This window comes from Phlebotomus papatasi, chromosome 2 (assembly GCF_024763615.1).
Source record: "Phlebotomus papatasi isolate M1 chromosome 2, Ppap_2.1, whole genome shotgun sequence".
Taxonomy (NCBI): Eukaryota; Metazoa; Arthropoda; class Insecta; order Diptera; family Psychodidae; genus Phlebotomus; species Phlebotomus papatasi.
In genome coordinates this window covers 58,091,229-58,111,916 of record NC_077223.1, presented here as the reverse complement: position 1 = coordinate 58,111,916, position 20,688 = coordinate 58,091,229, and the positions used below count along the sequence as shown (strand labels likewise).

General features: G+C 32.0%; 1 protein-coding gene across 24 annotated transcripts in view; it reads right to left on the bottom strand.

The window, feature by feature from the left end:
- Positions 1-1,857: 1,857 nt before the first annotated feature.
- The window catches only part of LOC129801883 (capon-like protein), a 184,614-nt gene continuing 165,783 nt past the window's right edge, over positions 1,858-20,688 (bottom strand). For 13 of the 24 annotated variants that reach the window (XM_055847305.1, XM_055847307.1, XM_055847310.1 and 10 more), the window contains 2 exons: positions 19,288-19,410; positions 1,858-2,833 (listed from right to left, as the gene is read on the bottom strand). In XM_055847305.1, coding sequence (XP_055703280.1) covers positions 2,558-2,833; positions 19,288-19,410 — 399 coding nt within the window. In that variant the 3' untranslated portion in view covers positions 1,858-2,557. Of the gene's footprint in view, positions 2,834-5,685; positions 11,146-19,287; positions 19,411-20,688 lie in introns of those variants that run through there. The other 11 variants (XM_055847293.1, XM_055847291.1, XM_055847294.1 and 8 more) reach the window with 1 other exon arrangement.

The following is a 20,688-nucleotide window of genomic DNA, read 5'->3' as shown; positions in this document are numbered from 1 at the left end:
AAATTTACTTGAACGGTTAGTAAAGTTTAAAAGTTAAACAGATAGAGTGTGTTTTTCTCAACAGATTGGAATAACTTCAGAGGTACTTAATAGGAAACTTTTCGAACGCGTAACAACCTTAGTGAATTTAAATTAGTTCTAAATCTGCTATAACTGATATCTAATTTAGATTTATCCAAAAGTTTAATACTTTATTTGATCTATGAATTTAGTTTATATCTATTTATAGGTCAATTAAAGAAAAAAATACAAAGTGCGATGCTGGAAGTCACGAGTATGATTACGACCGACGTTATGAGTTTAATTGAAAAATTTTGTTAATATCCAATCAATTATTGCAAAAGTATTTGTGATATTTAGCATTCGTTCCATATGTCGAAGTACAGAAAAAACGAGCGTTCTGCAAAACTTAAGTCACCTTGGTACCCCTTTGATATGTATTTTATGTCAAGCTTTTACCCCTATGCAGCTTGCGCACACACCGAGAGTGAAATGAAATTTTAAATCTGTTACTAACATCTTTTGAAAGTTTGAAATAATTTTAGAAAAAAATTATTTCACTGCTACTTTTTGCATAAAGTTGGACGTTAGAGGTTTAAATTAAAATATAATATTATATCAGATTAAATTCATTAAAAACATATTGAAAAAAAATTGTTCGAAGCTGGAGTCGTCCGAAGGTATAATTTAAACCGACTCACGGCTTAATTCATAAGTTAGGGCATAAGGTTTAGCTATATGGCTTAATCTCCCATTTCTTATCAGGTAAGTGAATTGGATTTCAAGAAGAAATGCTCCAAGGAGAAAAGGGAGCAATGATTTCAAGTCTATATTCCTCAACCGAATAGAATAATTTTGGACTCGAATTTTGTAAAAGTTTGACGTCAAGGGTTAAAAAGTCTTCAGACTGCGTATTTCTCAACCAAGGTGTCATTTTTGGGTTTATTGGAATGGTTTTGGAATTCTTGATAAGCCTAAACTAGGTCGTATAGGATATGTACCTATGTTGAAATGATAAATGAACTGATATTTTTTTCTGAAATAAATTGTTTTACTTGTAAGCTTTAAGAGATCTCTAAGTAAGAGAAAATCTTTTAAGTTATTAATAAATCGTTTCAAATCAAATCCGAACTTGTAATTTTTAAACAGTAAGTTTCACAGTAGAAATAGCTTTTCGAAACTCGTAAGCGCTATGATTTATTGTGAAATTGTACGCTAAAGAACTTTCGGTAACTGATATGAAGCTACTTTTGGAGTGTAGCACTTACTTACGAGTTCCAGTATTTCCAAAATCTTAGACGCTTTATCACCTTTTTCATTTACTTTTATACATCATTAATCAATAATAAATTATTCATTTATCAATAATTATTTCTAGAGTTAAATTTCTGAGCGCGTATTATATAAATCACTGTGTATAAATTTCCGCATGTTTGATGGAAAAGAAAAAAAAATATTTCCTAGAAAAGAAGACAGCTCCGCGATCAAAGAGGACGGAAATTCTCATGGAGATTGAGGTGAATTAATGTAGTCAAATTATGAGTGCTGTGTGCTGTCTATCTCACTTCTTTTGCCGTGTCCAACCCTCTGCAATTTTCCACCCAATTTCCCGCCTTTTTCTACCACCTCACTCAATTAATAGAACGTTGGAGGAAATTACAATTTATGATGCTTTGGCCCAAGAGGTGGATGAACGTGACACATGACAAATTGCTGGATTACCGTCGAATCGAGATAATTTCACATGAGAATGATTAAGTGAATCTCACACGTTATTTATCCCGACAAATGACTTTTTCTGCAGAATATATCCTTCTTATGTGTTGAAAACGTTGAAAAGGACAAAACAAAGAATTGGATGGCATGCAATTATTCCCTTTATTCTAAACGCTTTTGCTACAGGTATTACAAAAATTACACTACAAAAATAGGACCTATATTTGTTCTATAAAATAGAAATTTTCTATATCATTAAATCTGAAATGTATTGTCAGTCTTATTAAATATATAATGTTATACAAAAATTTTGGAGCAATTAAATTTTCCATCTCAATTGTTTACATTAATTGGAAAACAATGAGAAGAACATGCTCGAGGATCAATTCAATTAAATCAATAATTAGGCTCACAAGTCGTTTTAAATTTATATTGGCGATAATGATGCAAAATTATGGATAGTTACGCCAACAATTTTTTTTAGAATGTACGAGGAATTGTTCGAAAATAATTTATTTAAAACCACAAAATGGAATGTTTTGCAGTTTGAGGCAATATTTTTGTAAATTGCAAACGAATGTCACAGTAAATTTTGAACACATAATGAGGATAATTCGATGAGTGAATCCTAAATTAAATAGAGCGCACAGTAAAGTTTGCAACTCTACACCTTAAATTTAAAGTGAAAATATATTAAGTATTAAATTGCCACTTAAAATTTTAATTTGAAATCGACAACCTAATCCTATTAATTATTGGGAACTACACTACATCGTTTCTAAAATTAAACTAAAAGTTAATACTTCTACTGTTGGGAAGGTCAAATTGAGGGAAGTATTCCTCAGAACGTCGTCACTTTTCCAAGACGTAGTCCGAGCAATTTCCTCCGTTTCTTTGCACTCAACTTTGCCCAGAGATTTGCTGTTCCTTCTACTAAAAGATATTCATCGCAAAATTCTGGCTCCTTGGCACCTCCTGCGTCTAAATTGTCCTCGCCTAGGATGTTCTTTTCGCTTCGGGAATCTCCAGAAACGAAGCCACTCTCTGGGCGAGATAGTGAGGCTTGATTCCATGGCAATTGAGAAAACCAGCGAGCCACTTTGGCTGTTGATGACAGCTGAAAGATAAGACATATTGATTTTGAATTGATAAAGAATTCTAAAAGCTTTCAGTTGAACCTTAAGATTTGCCTCATCTCGAATCTGAACCTCTAGTTTATTTGAAAATATTTTAATAGATATAAAAGGAAGAACGTTTTTGAAGGAGCTAAATATTCATCACGTACATAATATGAAATTAAATGCATAAAACTGTAAAGACCCAAATAAACTCAGGCTGATATTTAGAAAATATTTGAACTGTAAAATTTAAAAGGTGTAAGTTAAACTAAATAAAATAAATTTTTATTTCTCAGTATGATAGTTTCTTCTGATTCCTTAACGCTAAATCTTGCAAACTAAATATTTTCGTAGATCAGCATTAAGGGTCAATTTGGGATTTAACAGAAGATCCAGATTGGTAAAGTATTGAAAAGTGTGAAAAGTGATAGGGTAAGTGTGCCAAATTTCGGCACAGTTGCACGAAAGCGCCAAGGTCTCAAGTTTTAAATGCTATATTATTAATACAAATTGAATATTTTTATTACTTCTTCTTAAGGAGTGTTGCTTGGAACTTTGTACACAGTTTATCGTCTTTATTTACTCTAAAATCATTCGTAATACATTTTAAAATAAATAAAAATGTTGACATAGCTTTGGTGCCTTATTTCGGCCACCTTCAGTCTCATGGTTCTTTGCCGATCGGGAATTCTTCAAATGCCTTCACGTCATCTTGTTTGTCGGAGCTACATTTTTTGTTATTCTTTTGCATTGTATAATCTCTAGAGTATGTAAAAATTAAAAATTCATGGAAATTCGAGGAACAAAAAAGATGGCCGGAATTTGGCACACTTACCCTAAGTGGGAAATTTTGCAATTAAGAATTACAGAGTTCTTAGAAATAGGCATCACGATAATCTGTGTTAAGTACTAAAACATAAATAAATATATATTTCGTGACTATTGAAAATTGCAAACGTTTTTTGAGACATTATCTAAACGTGATTTATACACATCGTGGTCTCTGACTAAATGTTCTGTTTGAACAAAAAAATGGAACCACTTTCATTTATAGTCATAAACTGAAATTCATTTCGAGTATTTCAAAAATAACAAAATGTTAGTGTAATGTCAATATTTACTGCCCAATGGTAATAAGAAAACAAGATAATTCAGGATTTTCGAATTATTCATTGTGTTACAATCGACCTAGGATTTCATCGCATGGTATTCTATGGCACAAATAATGTTGAAAAGGTTCTCAGATAAATCCTGGGTAAGTTAGAAGTGGGGAATAGGGATATGAAATTAAGACTTATGCTGCCTTCTTAAATATAAATATAAATTAAATTTCGTCTCCTGGTGACTTTGCCCTTAGGAGTTACTTAGCTGCTGTGTTGTTCGTAAGCTTTTCTTAAATTTTAGCGCTTAAGGATTGTCTGTCTTTGAGTGCTAGAACTAAAGAAAAGCTTAAAACATCAGGAGAGTAGAGTTACCCCGGAGGACAAAGTCATTCGCATCTACGGTATATTCCCTAACTTTGACTCAAGGAATACAATGATGATAGCCCCAGAAGTCGATAGATTAATGTTCACCATATAGGGGAAAGGTTCATAATTTTGTCTAGTTTCTAATTTTGGACACTTTGATGATAACATTGGACACTAAAAATAAATTGATTAAAATGATGGATTTTTATTCCAATATTTGATGAATAATGAATTCTATCTAAATATTTGTTCTTTTTGAAAAATTTTAACACTAAATACGTTAAATTTAGAATAGGATTTGAGTTACAATTGCTTTGTTGAAAATTCAGTGTGAGCAATTGCTTACGAGAAATACGACAGAACTTCGTGTTTACTTCAGTTTTATTTAGCTGTGGTGAAGTAGCAAGGTAAAAAACTGTCTTCATAAACATATTTCTGGATGAAGTGTAGGGGGATGAGGTAAACGAAAGATCACTACATTCGTTTCTATGGTTGACTTTCAACGATTTCCGAAAAGATCCAACGACTGTATCTATTAGCTAGCGTCTACTACACCCAAAATAGGGGAGACTGGGGCAACACTTGTCAAAACGCATATTTAATTCTTTCACGAGCTCTGAGAAAACTTAACGTTTTCTTTATTTTTTATAATTTTCCTCTATCTTTTCGAGAAATGTGCTTAAATTGAGCTAATCAGTATTGATATTTTTTGTAAGCCAAATATTCCAAAAATAGAACTCAAAATTTAATTTTTTTTTTATTTTACATAATCCTTCCTCGAATCCCTTGAAACTTTGTAAGTTTAAGAAGGTTCATGAAGGCTATCTATAATAAAAATTTCAAGCCTCAGTCTCTTATATTTTAGGAAATAGTGAATATTGAAATTTTCGTTTTGACAAATTTTGTCCCAGTCTCCCCTACTTAAATCTTTTTACTATTTTCATAACAATCTTTCGAAATTTGGGACTATCACTAATAGATTTCTTAGGTCAGAGTTAGGAATCACAGAAAAATTTGTTAAGAAATTCAATTTCGAATTGGAAGACCCTTACTAAAGAGTTTGCATTGGCACGCTTGGCTGAAAGAAATCTCAAGGTATGATGAAAAACAATCACAATTTTTATAATTAATTCAATGAAGCTAGAGATATATTAGTTTTAGTATAGGTTTATGTCAATTCTACTTAGACATCTTAGCACATTTTTTCTCTTTCGTATAAGAATATCTGAAAAGTTTCATTGGAAAAAAGTACAAAAAAAATCCATCAAGTTCTTCTGCTTGAATTTTCGAACTTCCAAGTACTTCTGAAAAAAAAAAGAGATTGAACAATCCTTGGCACTGAGAATTTGCATTTAAGACAGTTAAATAAATTAAAACTCTTATTAAATTCACTATTTTTATTCATTTCATGACATCATTTTCGGATATCCTCCAAATCGATATACAAAAGTAATTGTAACACTGGTAAAATATCTCTTGACCGCAAAATTAACAATTTATAATCTGATCTTAAGAATTATGTACAATTTCTAATTTCATTCAGAGGTTTGTATACCTTGCATTCTATCCATTATTTCAATTGATTTTCCGTCCTGAGTATTTCAATATTGAGGCTCAAATGTTCTTAGTAAATCAAAGGACAAAATAACATTTATACATAATAAATAGACTATAGTAGAGTGTTTTGAATCTGTAATTGAGCCTCAGGTGGACTTTGTGAAAGTAATTAATTTTTCAGCATGCATTTTCCAGGTGCAAATGACCAATTGAACATCTCCTCTGAGGATTCTTTGCTAAGTGCCCCAGAGACTTTACACATGAGAACGTGTCTCGTAAACTGAGTTATATTGGTTATTTGAAACTGGAGAGTTGCCAAAAACCACAGGACAGGGTCAAAGAAATGCCTTTAGTTCACATTTCAACATCATCCCTTAAGAATAAAATACTATAATCAATTTAAAATTCTTTCCTCATTCTTTGGCACTTTTTCATGGTTGTTCCTATATTTTTTTCTCATATATATAATCTAAAGATATTCCTATAAATATAAGATAATTTATTGAGTGTGTGATATTACTTGATTGATCCAAAAAAGAGAATTGAGTCAACATTCATTAGAAAGATCTATCTCACAATTTTAATTTTGGCACCACTTTCGTCGATTTTTTCATGTGAAATTGATATTTTTCTGAATTACTTAACTATAGACTGTATATATTTTCTTAGCTAAATAGTAGAATAGATTCATCTTTTTTTTTATTCATAAATATAAAATTGACAATTAGGAGTTGAAGCTATATACAGAAAGAAATTCTAAAGAGTTTTTTTTTGAAAGAGTGCGAAAATGTTCTTTTTTCTTGTGATGACGGCTCCTGAATCCCTGTCAGTTTGTTTCAGGAAGAAGGTAAATTGATGACTCGTCTGTGGAGCGTCTTTATTGAAATTTGCACAACAATAGAAAACACCTTCTTCATTAGTGAAAAGGACAGAGATTCAAAGGAGTTCTTGAAGTATTCACAAAAGTAGGAGTCTTTTTTTATCCTAGGAAAAATTCATGAAGCTTTCACATTTTTTGTGAACTTTAATTTTTGGCGTACTTTTTATTGAAGGAATTTAATAACTTATGGTGTCTACACACTAGAAGCAATTTTCGTCAAAAATTGCTTTTTTTTTAAATTCTGACGTTTCTGCCTACAAGGATATGAGAAATTCTCTTTTAAAAAGGCATTTTTTAAAGAAATTACTCCTAGACGCCATTAAAGGCCTCTACACACTAGAGAAATTTATGGCCATATTTGAGAAGAAATTTTTTAGAGAAATTTATGTCGATATTTATTCACAAATTTGTGTACAGAGACAGAACATAGGGGGAAGTGGGGCACCCTTAAACTGAAGTAACTTTGAAATTAAGGTTTTTTTCTTCCATTTTTAAATAAAACTGGACCTTAATGATGTAATTTAGCTTAAAAAACTACCTACGAAGCTAAACTATATTATTATAAGTCCCAATTCTAATTAAAAATAGATGAAAAAGTCCAATTTTAAAGGTACTACAATTCAAAGGTTCCCCACTTCCCCCTACATAAATAAATAAAATATTCTTTATCATTGCATTTATTTTTTCTTTTATTTTATGGGATATGAAGTCATTTAGAAATAGAAAAATATTTAAGGATTTTACAATGAAAGAAACGTTTTAAGGCAGTTTAATTTAAATATTAAAACTGATAATGTCATAGGGTAGAGTCATCACTTATGGACGTTATATACTTATGGATAGCTTGAAAAATCTTAAGGGCTTACATAAAACAGATTTCGAAAAATCACAAAATTGTTAATCACATCATAAACTAATAATTTTATCATTTTTCGAAAATTGCTTAAGAACTTAAGATTTTTGCACGCTGACCATAAGTGTACAACGTTCATAAGTGATGACTCCACCCTATAGAAAATAGTTTCGCGCAATTTTGTTTTTCTTTTCCGAACCGAAGATCCTAAAATCAAGTCATTTAATACGTAGAATATTCAACAAGTTTTTATTACGCAAAAAATGAATTTTGAAAAAGGAAATCAAATGGAAAAAAATATCGATTAATTATGCACATATTTGATTTTTTCAACGTTCCTTCGTCTCTCATTTGACATAGTAAAATTCACAAAATCAAAAATATTGAGTTTACCGTATAATAGAATAATTATACTTAGTGTAGTACGTTAGTATACGTTCATAATTATTTTCAGTATAGAGTCAGTACAAGGACTGAAATAGTAGTGTCAAGGCAAATGATGTACACAATTAAGCTTTAGGGATTCAAAAGAAAGGCAGAGACTTTAGTCATAGAACCACGCCCCTGGCAAGTTGCCTGAAATTTGAAGCCACTTTCTCATACTTCGATTTAAATTTATATGGAAATTTTTTTGCACTTGCAACCGTTACACTAATTAACAAAAAAGTGAGAAGTTTTTCCGAATTATAAGATACCTTTCCGAATGGAGGGATGAATATACTAAATTTTTGTTTAAATAATTTTTTTCCTCGGAGCACTGTGAGCTGAGTCCGAGATCAATTTAGGAATTGGCTTCAAATAGCTCCATATAAAAAAAATTAACTTGCAACCGATTAATCTTACAATTAACCGTCTAATTTTTACCGTTTAAGCCTTACAAGCTTGTCCAGTTTATTGTCGACAGCGTCTACTTAATGTTTTAATTGATTTTAGAGCTGTTTAATATTTTCAATTCAGTTATGATTCCAGAGAAATATTTATTTGAATAAATTTAGAAATATTTTAAATGACAATTATAATAAAATAACGCTAAGAATAAAACTTTAATAATAACAAAGATAAACGCAAATGATGCTATTCTGTGAGATATTAAATGATTCTTACATAATAATTGAATAAAATAAATCAAAAATGTAAGGAACAGATAAATAATTCAAGGGTCCCTAGGACTGAGTTCAATCGTTTGATTTATCATACGCTGACAAAACTGTTTCGATCATAAAAAATAAATCAATTGAAAAATTTAGTCGACTTGAAACTCAAACTTTGCTTGTTGTTTTTATGTAATATTGTTTTTGTTTATGAAAGGTTGAATTATTCTCGTTTTGAATTAAAATTAAATTAGACCAATTTATTTTTTTCTTACTTTTTTTTAAAAATTATTATTCAATTGTATAGGACATGCGATAGATAAATTTGATGAGATAAAATAGAAATCGGTAAATATTTGACGGTTAGTATGGTTCTACCCTAAACTAGTCCCCGGCGAGTGGCCTTCAAAGTTGAAGCTAATTTCTTACTTTCACATACAAATGCGTATGAGAATTTTTCTGCACTCGTGATCGTTATGCTAAATATTTAAAAAGTGAGAAGTTTTTCCGTATTATAAGATACCTTTCCAACTTGCCAGGCGCTTGACCCTAAATTTCAACCTGAGTCAAAATCTAATATATTTTGCATTTAAAAAAATTATATGTTCTGCTTAAATGGTTAATTCATTTTTTTTTGGCGAAGTTTTTGCCCTTCTTTGTGAGTAACTGCACAAGTTATAAGGACAGTTTTGGTTATTTTTAACTTTTCACGTTTTAATTATCCTCATATCAACCAACAGTAGGGGACACCGGGATAGAATTAGCCACCAAATGAAATTTTCCATTGCGTATAATTTGTACAAAAAATGTTTGTATGAGGCTGATAAATATTTCAATGAATAGTAACACTGAGAGAAATCCGAAAAAGTTAAAATAACATTCCGGTAATGTTAATTTTACCCTGCATTATTGATCCGAAATCGGTGTAAATATTACCCTTTTTAGGTGTATTAGTGATTAAATTAACCCTTTTTCACGTTAATTTTACACTTAAAAATGTGCAAAATTAACATTAAAAAATGTTGATATATTTTTACACCTAAAAAGTGTTAAAGTTACGAGGAAAAAAAGTTAATCGCACCCCCTTTTTTTCTCAGTGAAGGGAAGTATATATTTAGAATAAAGAGTGGTTTCCTCAATATTTCTTTGCAGGCAAACTATAACCACTATTTAATACTATACGTGGCTAATTCTCCCCTGGTCTACCTATAAGTAATATAAAAGAATAATTTTTAGAGTAAAATGAGTATTATTGACGTGGATTTTCTTTTACCTGTTGTCCCTTCCCTCCACTTTCCCCAAAATAATAAATTTTAAATAATCTATTATTCTGAATAAATAAAAAATTCCTAATATTACTATAAATACTATTTTCAAAGTGAATAAGACCTTGATTGCTTAACAATACACACTATTCATCAATAATTTTTTTTGAGCTGAAAGTGGCGGAAAGTATACGAATCGGTTGGTGAAACGGATGAGGAATCCATCTGGAAAGCTTCATGAATATCCTAACTAAAATGCCCTGCTTTTGTCAGATACTTTTCTTAATTCTAACTGAGCCCCCTATATGGGAAATCTACTTGGTCGTGTGTCGTGCCCATTGAGTTCTCTGTACTTGGACCATCATCTGACTCCGACTGGGCACCTTCTCGCTGGTGCTTCTTGTGATAAAGCTAGGTGTTGCGGGTAGCTTCTTTGTCACATTTCCACTCTCATCTGTGACTTTGAGAGTCACCATCTCCGGAAGAGTGACCTTCTTCTCAGTCTTTCGTCCTACAGCTGCCTTAGAGCTCGATGAAGCTGCTGATATTGGAACCAGAACTTTAACTTTACCCTCAGAATCAAGAGTAGTAAGTGTGCCCACTTGCGATAGGGGTTTTATAAGATGAGTTTCATGATCACTAGCATCTAGATTTCGTTCTAGGCTCACAGCTAGACTTTCGTCTAAAGGACTAGCTGAGAATGATGACCTATTGAGGGTACCTAGGGGCGATGGTGTTAAGTTGCTGCCACTTGATGGTGAATTGAGCAGGTTAGCATTGTTATTGCCACTTAAAGCGCTGGAGTTGCAGAAGATGTAAGAACTCTGAGGAGAATTATTGTTCACCCCGTTTTGAGTGCCATTTTGACCGAAATTGAGATTCTGCAATCGCGATAAGAGTTCTGCATTGAGCTGGAAGAGTTCTTGCTGAGATATTAGTTCCCCACTGCTCGATGGGGTGCTCCTGGGAGGACCAAAGCTCGTGGGCAGAGGATTGGCACCAAAAGTCAATTGCTGTAGATTGTGGAGGTTTTGCTGCTGCTGATTGAGTCCTGATAGCTGTTGGCTAAGCGTGGTCAATTGCTGGTTAATGGTACCCAGTTGACTAAGTGTTGCCGCATTTGGCGGCGCGAATGTCTTGCGAACAGGTGATCCTAGGTCATTTCCATCAGATGTTGGAGTAAGGAAGAGTGGCGACTATAAAATAAAGTCAGTTAGAAATGATAGATATCGTTTTTAATTTTATTGTTTTCGTGTAATATCGAATTGGAAAGCCTTAAAAACAACCATAGGAAGCATGCAAGAACTTTTTTTTTTTAAAGAAATTAAATTAAACAAAATTTGCCACTTACCTCAATCTTCCTAAATTTGTGACTGTGTTCGTGTATTTGACGCATAAATAAAATTAAAGAAAAAGAAGAGAAAACAACGTAAATGAACACGCTCTAGAGAACACATGCAAAACACACGAATTTAATTCTTTCGCTTGTTATAAACTCTGGCAAGTGGAGCACATAAAAGAGGCTGATGTGCACAATATAACGCAGGGATTTTTTTTCTGGTTAAGGAAAAACGGGGAATATATTGATCATTCCCAACGATAGTATTCTAATGTCATATTGTCTGTTAAATGAATTTTAAACTCTGATTAAAAAGATAAGATAAGGATATAATATAAGAGCCTATTAAAATCTCAAAGTTTAAATCAAAATTCATCATAATTTTTGTATAATTAATTCTTAGAAAAGCATTTTTTTTTAAATTGCGGTCAGTATAAAAGTAAATTCACTGATAAAGTTAAAATAAACAAATTACGTCAATTTAGACCTAGTAAAACAATGATTTTTCTATTTCAATGGATAATTGAAGTACTAAATTGACATAAACATTTCGTAAAAATGAAGCATTTTGAAATAAACTGCTTACATTTACAAATATGTCAAAATGCTTCATTTTGATGAAAATTTCTCAGAATGTGTAAAGGTCGTAAGGGTTACTGAATTGAAAACTTCGAGCAAACTTCTTATTCCATTTCTTCTACCTAATTCCAATCAGTTTAATTTTAACAATAAATGGATTATGGTGAACAACTATGGGATGTACTGCACGAGTACGAACTGTCTTGAATTGGTGGGAGCCATTCAGTCATTGTACAGAGACTGTAGTAGCTGTGTTCATGAAAACGGATCCAAGTCGATAGGTTATCAGGTATAGGTATTGGACTGTGCCAGGAATGTGTTCTATCACTATTGTTGTTTATATTATATATGAACAAGATGATAGAGTGCAGTCGGGGACAGAATGCGATTCGAATTGGAGATTTCAGGGTGAGCCATGTCCTCCTTGCAGATGATTTGGTTCTTTTTGAATCTTCCGAAGAAGAGCTTCAGAGTTCACTTGACCGATTTGTAAATGTTTGTGCCGAAACAGGTATGAAGGTGAACCTGGTTAAGTCGGAGGCAATGGTAATCTCCCGACAGCCTGAACTAGTGGAGACCCACTAACACAAGTGGAGAAGTTCAAGTATCTCGGGGTTTTATTTACGAGTGATGGTAGTATGGACTCGGAACTCTCGTCGCGGATCGGTCAGGCTTCTGCAGAAATGAGGGAACTTGGTAGAAGCGTGGTTAGGAAGGCCGCGACTTTAGTCGTTCTGCTAAATTATCGGTTTTCAAAGCTGCACTGGTAAAAATAAAAGGGTCAAATTGACCCTTTTCCAAAGGATGGATCATATTTGACTCTTTGAAAGGGTCACCAGGTACCCTTCGAAAGGGTCACGGTTTTGACATCTATTTAATTCCGGAATAAACGAATAAAAAAACAATGAAAAAGTGATCTTTGGTGTTCGCTCAGATGAGAGAAATATGATATCAGTAATAAGTTTACAATAAAACATGATTATTCGTGATAAATGTGCATACTAAATTTCAAGAGATACAAAAGTGAACCTTTCAAAGGGTCAAATACGATCCATCCTTTTGAAAAGGGTCAATTTGACCCTTTTATTTTTACCAGTGTGTGTTCCTTCCTATTTTCACTAATGGTAATGAGATTTGTGTAATTACCGAAGGTATAAGACCTCGTCGACCTCTAGGCAAATCTAGGACAAAGTGTCTGAAGCAAATTCAGGATCTTGTCTTGGAATGCCTTGAGATCGTACCCGAGCATCTTCCGGAACTGGCAGAGGATCGACAAGCGTAGGTTGCTAAACTAGATTGGTGTTATAGAACACGACGAGGAGTCGCGGAAACAGTCGAGACAGGAACCAACACAAGTTACCAAGTTGAATTTATCAAGTTGTTAATGCAACAGCATTTGAGAACAGTAAAGCTATCAAAACGTTGTTCAGGAGAATATTTTTCTTTTCATTCTTCATTAGAATATCAATTTTAGTAATGATTAAGAAAAAGAAGGGTGTGAATTTCGACTAGGAAATTTTCCTGTTCTAAAATATGTGCCGCAGCCATTATAAAACGTTTGCAAAAGTTTTTACACTCTTTTGCTCGTAAAATTGGATTGAACAGATTGAACTAAATTGTATTTGTTGTGGCATTTAAAAAAAGAAAAAGAATGCAAAAAAATGCAACAGACATAAGCAAAACTAGGGTGTGTTAGAGCCATAATATTCAGAATTCTTATATTTCGACAAATAAAATTTGATTTCTTATGGCTCGGGCACACCTTTTATATCGGTAAAATTTCATGTGATTGAAATTCACATCCCTCTTTCTTTCTCAAATAATTTGCATACAGATGTTTCATTCTTTCGCACTCAAAATTCAATTGAACTAAATTTAATTTGGTGTGAAGTTCAAAAGAAGAAGAAGAGTCCGAAAGACTGAGACAGATATATACAAAATATTTGAGAAAGAAAGGGATGTGAATTTCGATTATATAAAATTTTCTTGATCTAAAAGGTGTGCCGGAGCCATTTGGTATCCAAATTGAAAGAAAGGGTTAAAAAATATATGATTTTTTTTCGTATTCTAAATATAATACTATCGGTGGGAATGATCGATGTAGGGTTCTTGGGAAGGGAAAAATAAAAATTTAAGCATGACTTTTCTGACAGTGTGATTTTTCTTGTAATGTTTCGCCGATTACACAAATTGGCCTGTGGAGCTTTTTTTTTGTAGTTCACAAAGGGATGTGGCGGAGTGAATTCTCATGAGGAATCTCATCTCACAGTGTTTTCCACGCAACTTTTCCCCATTTTCCACTCGCTTCTCCTTTTTTTGCACCCCGAAATCAGATGAATTTATGTGTTTTTTTTTGGGGAAGTACAGGCGGTGATAGTTGATAAAAGTTTTCAGAAAGAATTTCCTCCACGTTTATCATGGGTTGAATTCTGTGCTGTTGAACATTTTTCTGGAATTCTTTTGAAAAGGATTCTGGTAACGTGTTTTTGTGTTTACAATGGTCTTTTCTGTGAATTTAGCATTTTTCCACTACGAAATGAGCTTTCAAAGTTTATCCCTTTTTTCTCCTTTTAGCAATTATTCGCAAAAATCCACTGTAATTGCACTAGAGCTTTAGCAGAGCTTTTTGTGGGAAACGCATAAAAAGAACCTGACAAGAGGCGCTTCTAAACGAAAAAAATAGTAGGTGAAAAAAAGAGGTATTAACAGGAAATTAAATTGAGAAATTTTCGTGCTATTTTCCTGTTATTTTCAGTCTGAAGGAGAACAGCTCTATAGGATAGGAATTTCTTCATTTTAGGGACGGTTTTTTTTCCAACTCCATCAGATGAATTATATCCACCCTCCCACTGGATCCTCTAAAAATTTATAGTTGTTAGATAAAAGAGCAACTACACCCTAATTCACTTCTGCTACATTTAATGCACAAATGAGGAAATTCCATACTTCCGTGCTCTCTCCCTTTTCACCCAAAAAACTTCATCCAAGAATTTCGTAGAAAACTTGAATGGCAATTCCTGTGCTTTCCCAAAGGACTTCTTCTTTCCAAAGATTCACAGTAAAAGTCTTTTCATTCATTTCTATAAATAAATGGTATGATAAATATTTTTGTTTTGCTTTTACAACTTTTGTAAGGTGATATACTTGTTATGAAACTTTTACTATCTTGTGAAAGCATCTGATTAAATATTTGCGGATTGTTCATTTTACTGTTGCCACTCAAAACTTCCAATTTGATTATTACCAGTAGATTTCAAAGTGGTGTTGAAAATCTATTTATTTAATTTAAAAATCCTAACACAAAATAAAGAGGAAAGTAACATCGTTTTTTTTAAAGAACTATAACAGAATTAAGTACCGTCGTTGCGGGTGACTTTGCACTCGGGGGGTGACTTTGCACTCTGCTGTCCGTAAGACTTTCATAAATTCTAGCACTTATTGATGGTCTTCGCCGATCCGGTCTACCATGTCAAAGTATATAGGGATATGTTATGTACCAAGTAAGGTACAATGATCCCTAAAAGGATTCTTGTAGTTTCAGTAATAGTCAATGAAATGCTAATATAGGTATTTTGTCAAAAAACGGCTCCGTGAAAAAGTAATCTGAAGGTGCAATTTTGAAATCGATTTCAGAGTAGTAAATTAACCAAATCCAATCTAAATTTATCTGGCTAGAATAATCCACTTCGATTTTGTTGATTATTTTTATTAAAATATTTTTTTTTCTCTATTATCTTCCTAAGAACGCATGATTTATGTTATAAAATTGCATATAATGGTCTTTCTAAAGCTTTAGTATAGTATTTGGCTAAAAATTATCCAATTTTGTGTGAATTTAATATAAAGTGACCGAGATCTACAAGATGGTATGGTCGCCATCTTGATTTGACGTTTCTGTCCGCCATTTTGAATAACTGTCAAAACAAAAATCTCATCCGTTTGAGCTGAAATTTTAGTATGTTCTAGCTGATGTCAAAGCCTTTTCAGAACATATATAAAATCCGACCTAGGTCAAGTGATTGTCTGGATATAGGGATCCAAGTTCAAAATTTTGACATTTTCATGACAGAACTACAGGGAGCTTCTTTTATCAAAACCATCACAAAAAAGACAGCGCTATCGTTAGGCGATGAGATCTAACAAAAAGAAAAGTAATGTTTTGGTTTATAACAGTGCATTATTTGAGAATCTTAAAAACTGTTTTCGCAAAGATGAAAAATAAAAAATTAATTAAATGCGCTTTTCGTTTATTTTTTTCAATTATGTTAGAGTAAATTAATATATAAAAAAAATCTCAACCATTTTTAATAGTTACTGAGGCATTTCGTTTAGGTTTCAAATATTGAATATTGAAAAATAAAGACCGCCAAAATATGAGTATTACAAAATTTAAAACTTTGAGCCTCTGTATCTAGGTAAATACTTAACGTAGACTGGAACATAGATACGTTTTGAAAAGGTCTTGATATTAGCTACAACATACTAAAATTTCAACCTAATCGAACTAGTTTTAGGGTTTGACAGTTATTCAAAATGGCGGACAGAAACGTCAAATCAAGATGGCGACCACGTCATCTTGTAGATCTCGTGCATCTTAACCCTAGAACTGAAGATTTTCATTGTCGTTTATTATCAGAAATTGTTGATTTTTTTGTATTTATTAAAAAGTGCAAAGTCACCCGCACCTTATCCTTAGTGCAAGCCTTTTTTCTTGATTTTTTTAAACATAGTAAAATTTTATAAAATTAATGTTAGTGGCACAAAATCCATTCATTATCAACTGAATACATATAATTTTACCCATTAACCTCCCTCCCTTCACTTTAACTGTCTACTTTTAGAGGGTAAAGTTGAAAAACAGCGAAAAAACGTGCAAAGTCACCAGCAACGACGGTATTTAAGTTTTAAATTTTATTCTATACTTAAATAATTTTACAAATCCGTTAAAAGAATACTATCTAAGAAAAAAAAAACAAATTACTATTGATAGGGATTGAAATTTTTGATTGTATATATTAGATATATTTGTAAGATACATCGACTTTCGGTACTCAACGACCCCTCCTCCTAAGTCATTATTATCTAGGACTGTTTATTCTTTTCTTTTTCCCAAATTCCCTCCTTTCTCTCCAAAACCTAGTTTTTTTTATTTTTCTTTCATTTTCGAATATGTATTAGAGTTTTCGGATAGTAAAGATGCATATTTCGTCCTTAGAAACCTGTCCGAAAAAACATTTCGAAATCGAATTTTCGAAAGTCAAAGTTCAACGACTTTGGTATTGTATTTTCTGAAAGATCTTGAAATTTCCTTCTTGATTTTAAGTTTTTTTTTAATAACAATCTTTCTTTACATCTTGTTCAATTCCATCTTTAAGAAGGTTGGAGATAAAAACAAACCCAAAAAAAGTAAATTTTTAAAGAAAGGTATTTAGAAAAATGTTCTGTCAAGATTTATTATATAAATAAATTATATAAATTACTTAAGCACGATCACTAAATTCTATAATTTAGAATAAAATTTGATTTTATAGATCTTTTGATTAAATAATTTTAATATTCTTCTCAAAAGATCTAGGTTACAGTCCTAATTTTTGTGGTGATCCGATAATAAATTTAAAAAAAAAAATGTATTTTTTAATATGACTCCGTAGTTGTAGGCTACATTAAGACTAATTAAAACTTGTTCCCAATTTGTGTTATATTTTTTCTGCCAGTTTCTAACTTGATTTTATAAAAATTCACTAATAAAATCATTAGCGTTCTTATAATATTTCAAATATACAGGCAAATTTTCTGATTGAATATTATCAGAATAAATTAAGCTTCAGTTTTTTAAACTTTTTTTTATCGATTTTGATTTATTTTTGTAAATTCATTAATTATTCATTATGTTTTAATTTTTATCGATTATAATTAATTTCTATCACGTTCCTTCATTGGCTAGTGCTTAAAATGCTTTTAAGCTCTAGTTAATCAACAACTGCACTGAGACTAAAATATTTGGTTAGTAAAGTATAATGTTTTGGTTACTTGTAAACGAAAATGTTTATAAAAGAGGGTTTAATTTATTTAATTTACTTAAGATAATTGCAGGTAAAAATGAAAATTTTTGATATTTCTCTCTCTAAAACTTGCCTGAAAATTTCACAGCTTTTAAAGTTCTAAATTAAATAAGAGGAAGCGAGCAAAATTAGCCAGGGGTAAAATTGGACAGTGCGATTAAAAGGAATATTGAATAAATCACTATTTATTAAGGGTAAACACATCCGTTCCCTATCCATTCAGTACATGTGGTATATTTCTTTACAAATAATTGTTAAAGAATCTACGTGGAAGCTAATACCGGCTCTACTGATCAAGTCGGATTTTTTACTGACTAAATTTAATTTTTGATTGCTCATTTCTTATATGAAATATTTAATAACATGTGAATTCGATTCCTTGACAATGTAATCAATAGAAAATATAATGAAGCTTATTACTTAAACTTTGTACATAACCAAAATTATATCAAAAAATATAAGCAACATATATCTAAATTTGAATATTTATCAATTTTTTTCCTTCTTGTATGAAATTTTTGAAGATAATCATCATACAAAAGCTCATTCTTTCTGAAGAAATAATTCTCATTGGAGCTTTCTCTAGGACAATATTCCCTTCTCCCAGTTCCATTGCAATTTCATTGAAAGCTATTTTGATGTTATTCACCAAGTGACCAAAATTGGGGGGAATTTCTCTGGGAGAATTGCACCAATAAACTGTGATTGTTCCTTGAGGGTAGATTTTTTTTTCTCTCGTACAAGATTCACCCCCAAGAAATTAATGAACAAGCAAATGTAGTGTGTGCTTCCCTTAAAGTCTTTTTCGTAATTTTCTTGCAACGAACAATGACGTTGTTGAGTCAATGAACAGTAAAGAAGACCACCATGTGTTTGGAATGCTAGCCACGTAAAAATGCTTTAGCTAGCGAGAAAATGAGAAACTTAGAAGAGATATTTAGCAGACAGCTAATAGCTATCTCATCGATGTTAAATGAATTTTCAATGATGGTACAGCATGAGACAATAAATAATACAGATAATCGCATTGCAATCCCTCTTGTGGAGCTTATGCTCCAAGGGATGTGCTTTGTTCAAAGAGATGTTCTCTCTACTATCCAGAATACCAAAATATGTATATATATAATGTTATTCTGTCGCCTTGAGTGTATATTTGTGTGTGATGTCAGAAGGTATGGCGTCAAACAATAAAATTTGCGAAATAAACAATAATTGTAGCAGATGGGTGAGGATGCTGAAGGCACAAAAAAAAATATAACACACACAGAAAATTGAATCAATATTAGAGACAGGCAAATCGGTGGATGGTATCTCCAGGCATAACATCCAAGTTTAGGGTAAAAGGAAGAGTATGTTACCTGAGGCGCAATCCCGAGGGTGGCCGCCGTCAAACTGGGTCTATCTGGCTCATGGTAGCCTCCCAAGGCGGCAATATGCTCCAGCAGTTCTCGATTTTGTTGCAGAAGTTGCTGTGTTCGGGCCTATAGAGTGAGAAAACAACCATTCAGAGACATACTCTCAACTCCACAGGATCAATAAAAATATCTTCCAACCCCATCTAAACAAAAAAAAACCCTCAGCTTTGGCATAAAATACCGCCAGACCCTCTTCCTCTGCTCGTCTTCACACAATTTAATATTGCTGAAATGCTATTGATTGAAACACTCGAGCAATCTTTCGCCCAGACTTTCAATTACTTTAAACGAGTTTATTGACGTTTTCTGATTCAGGGTAAAAATCCTCGCAAGGATTAAATTTTTAAGAGAGTTTTTTTCCTCCCAGCTTTTCTATAAATGGAATGGGAGCTGTACACATCCCTATGAATTTCTAAAGAGATGTGGCTGAAAATTCCTCATAGAGCCAGATGAAATAAATTTGATTTTTGTAATTGTATAATTTCATTTAATAGTTGTACCGTTTAATTTGCTGGATAAATTTGATCAAAACATGTTTTAAAACTGAGATAACTGAGTTACAAGAGTTAGGGGAAAATAGGGTAGTGATGAACACTTTTGATAAGTGAAAATTTCACTTGATTTTCCAACCATACAGTAAATTTTAGGAAAATGTTACGCAGCTCCCTTGATTATGCGGTATATCGAAGCTCGTTAATTAAAATTATTGCACTGTATATTTTTTATTCGTCACAAAATATCTGAAGCAGACAAACACGATCATTGAAAATAATGTAAATCTAATTTATATTATAAATACACTAATACTATGTTAAAAAGAACTATATTTTGCTAAATTATTTAGTTTTTTCATTCTCATATAAAAATCTAAAATCTTATAGCGCCCCTCAAAATGACCATCCCAGCTGAACAGTGGTTAGTACCATTGACTTACTGTGTTATCACACTTGCACATTAAAATTTTAATATGATTCACATTAATTATCACTGGTGAGAGTCCAAATGTGTAATTTGTGTGTTTGAATCATTTTATATTCAAAATTTGATCTATTTGTTGATAAAAAGGTATACTTGGCCCGCAAAATTTGATATAAATTGATTTATAGCATTAATGCGAAAAATTAATACGATTTTCTCATTAATTTTTTAATGTGAAAAATATTTATGCTTTAGGTAAATTTAAACTTATTTTTGCAGGCCAAGTCCACTTCTTTATCAATAAATAGAAAAACCCCAAATATTAAGTGACTCAAAGACACAAATAACATATTTGGACGCTCACAAACGACAATTAATGTGAATCACATTAAATTTTTAATGTGCAAGTGTGATAACGCCGTCATA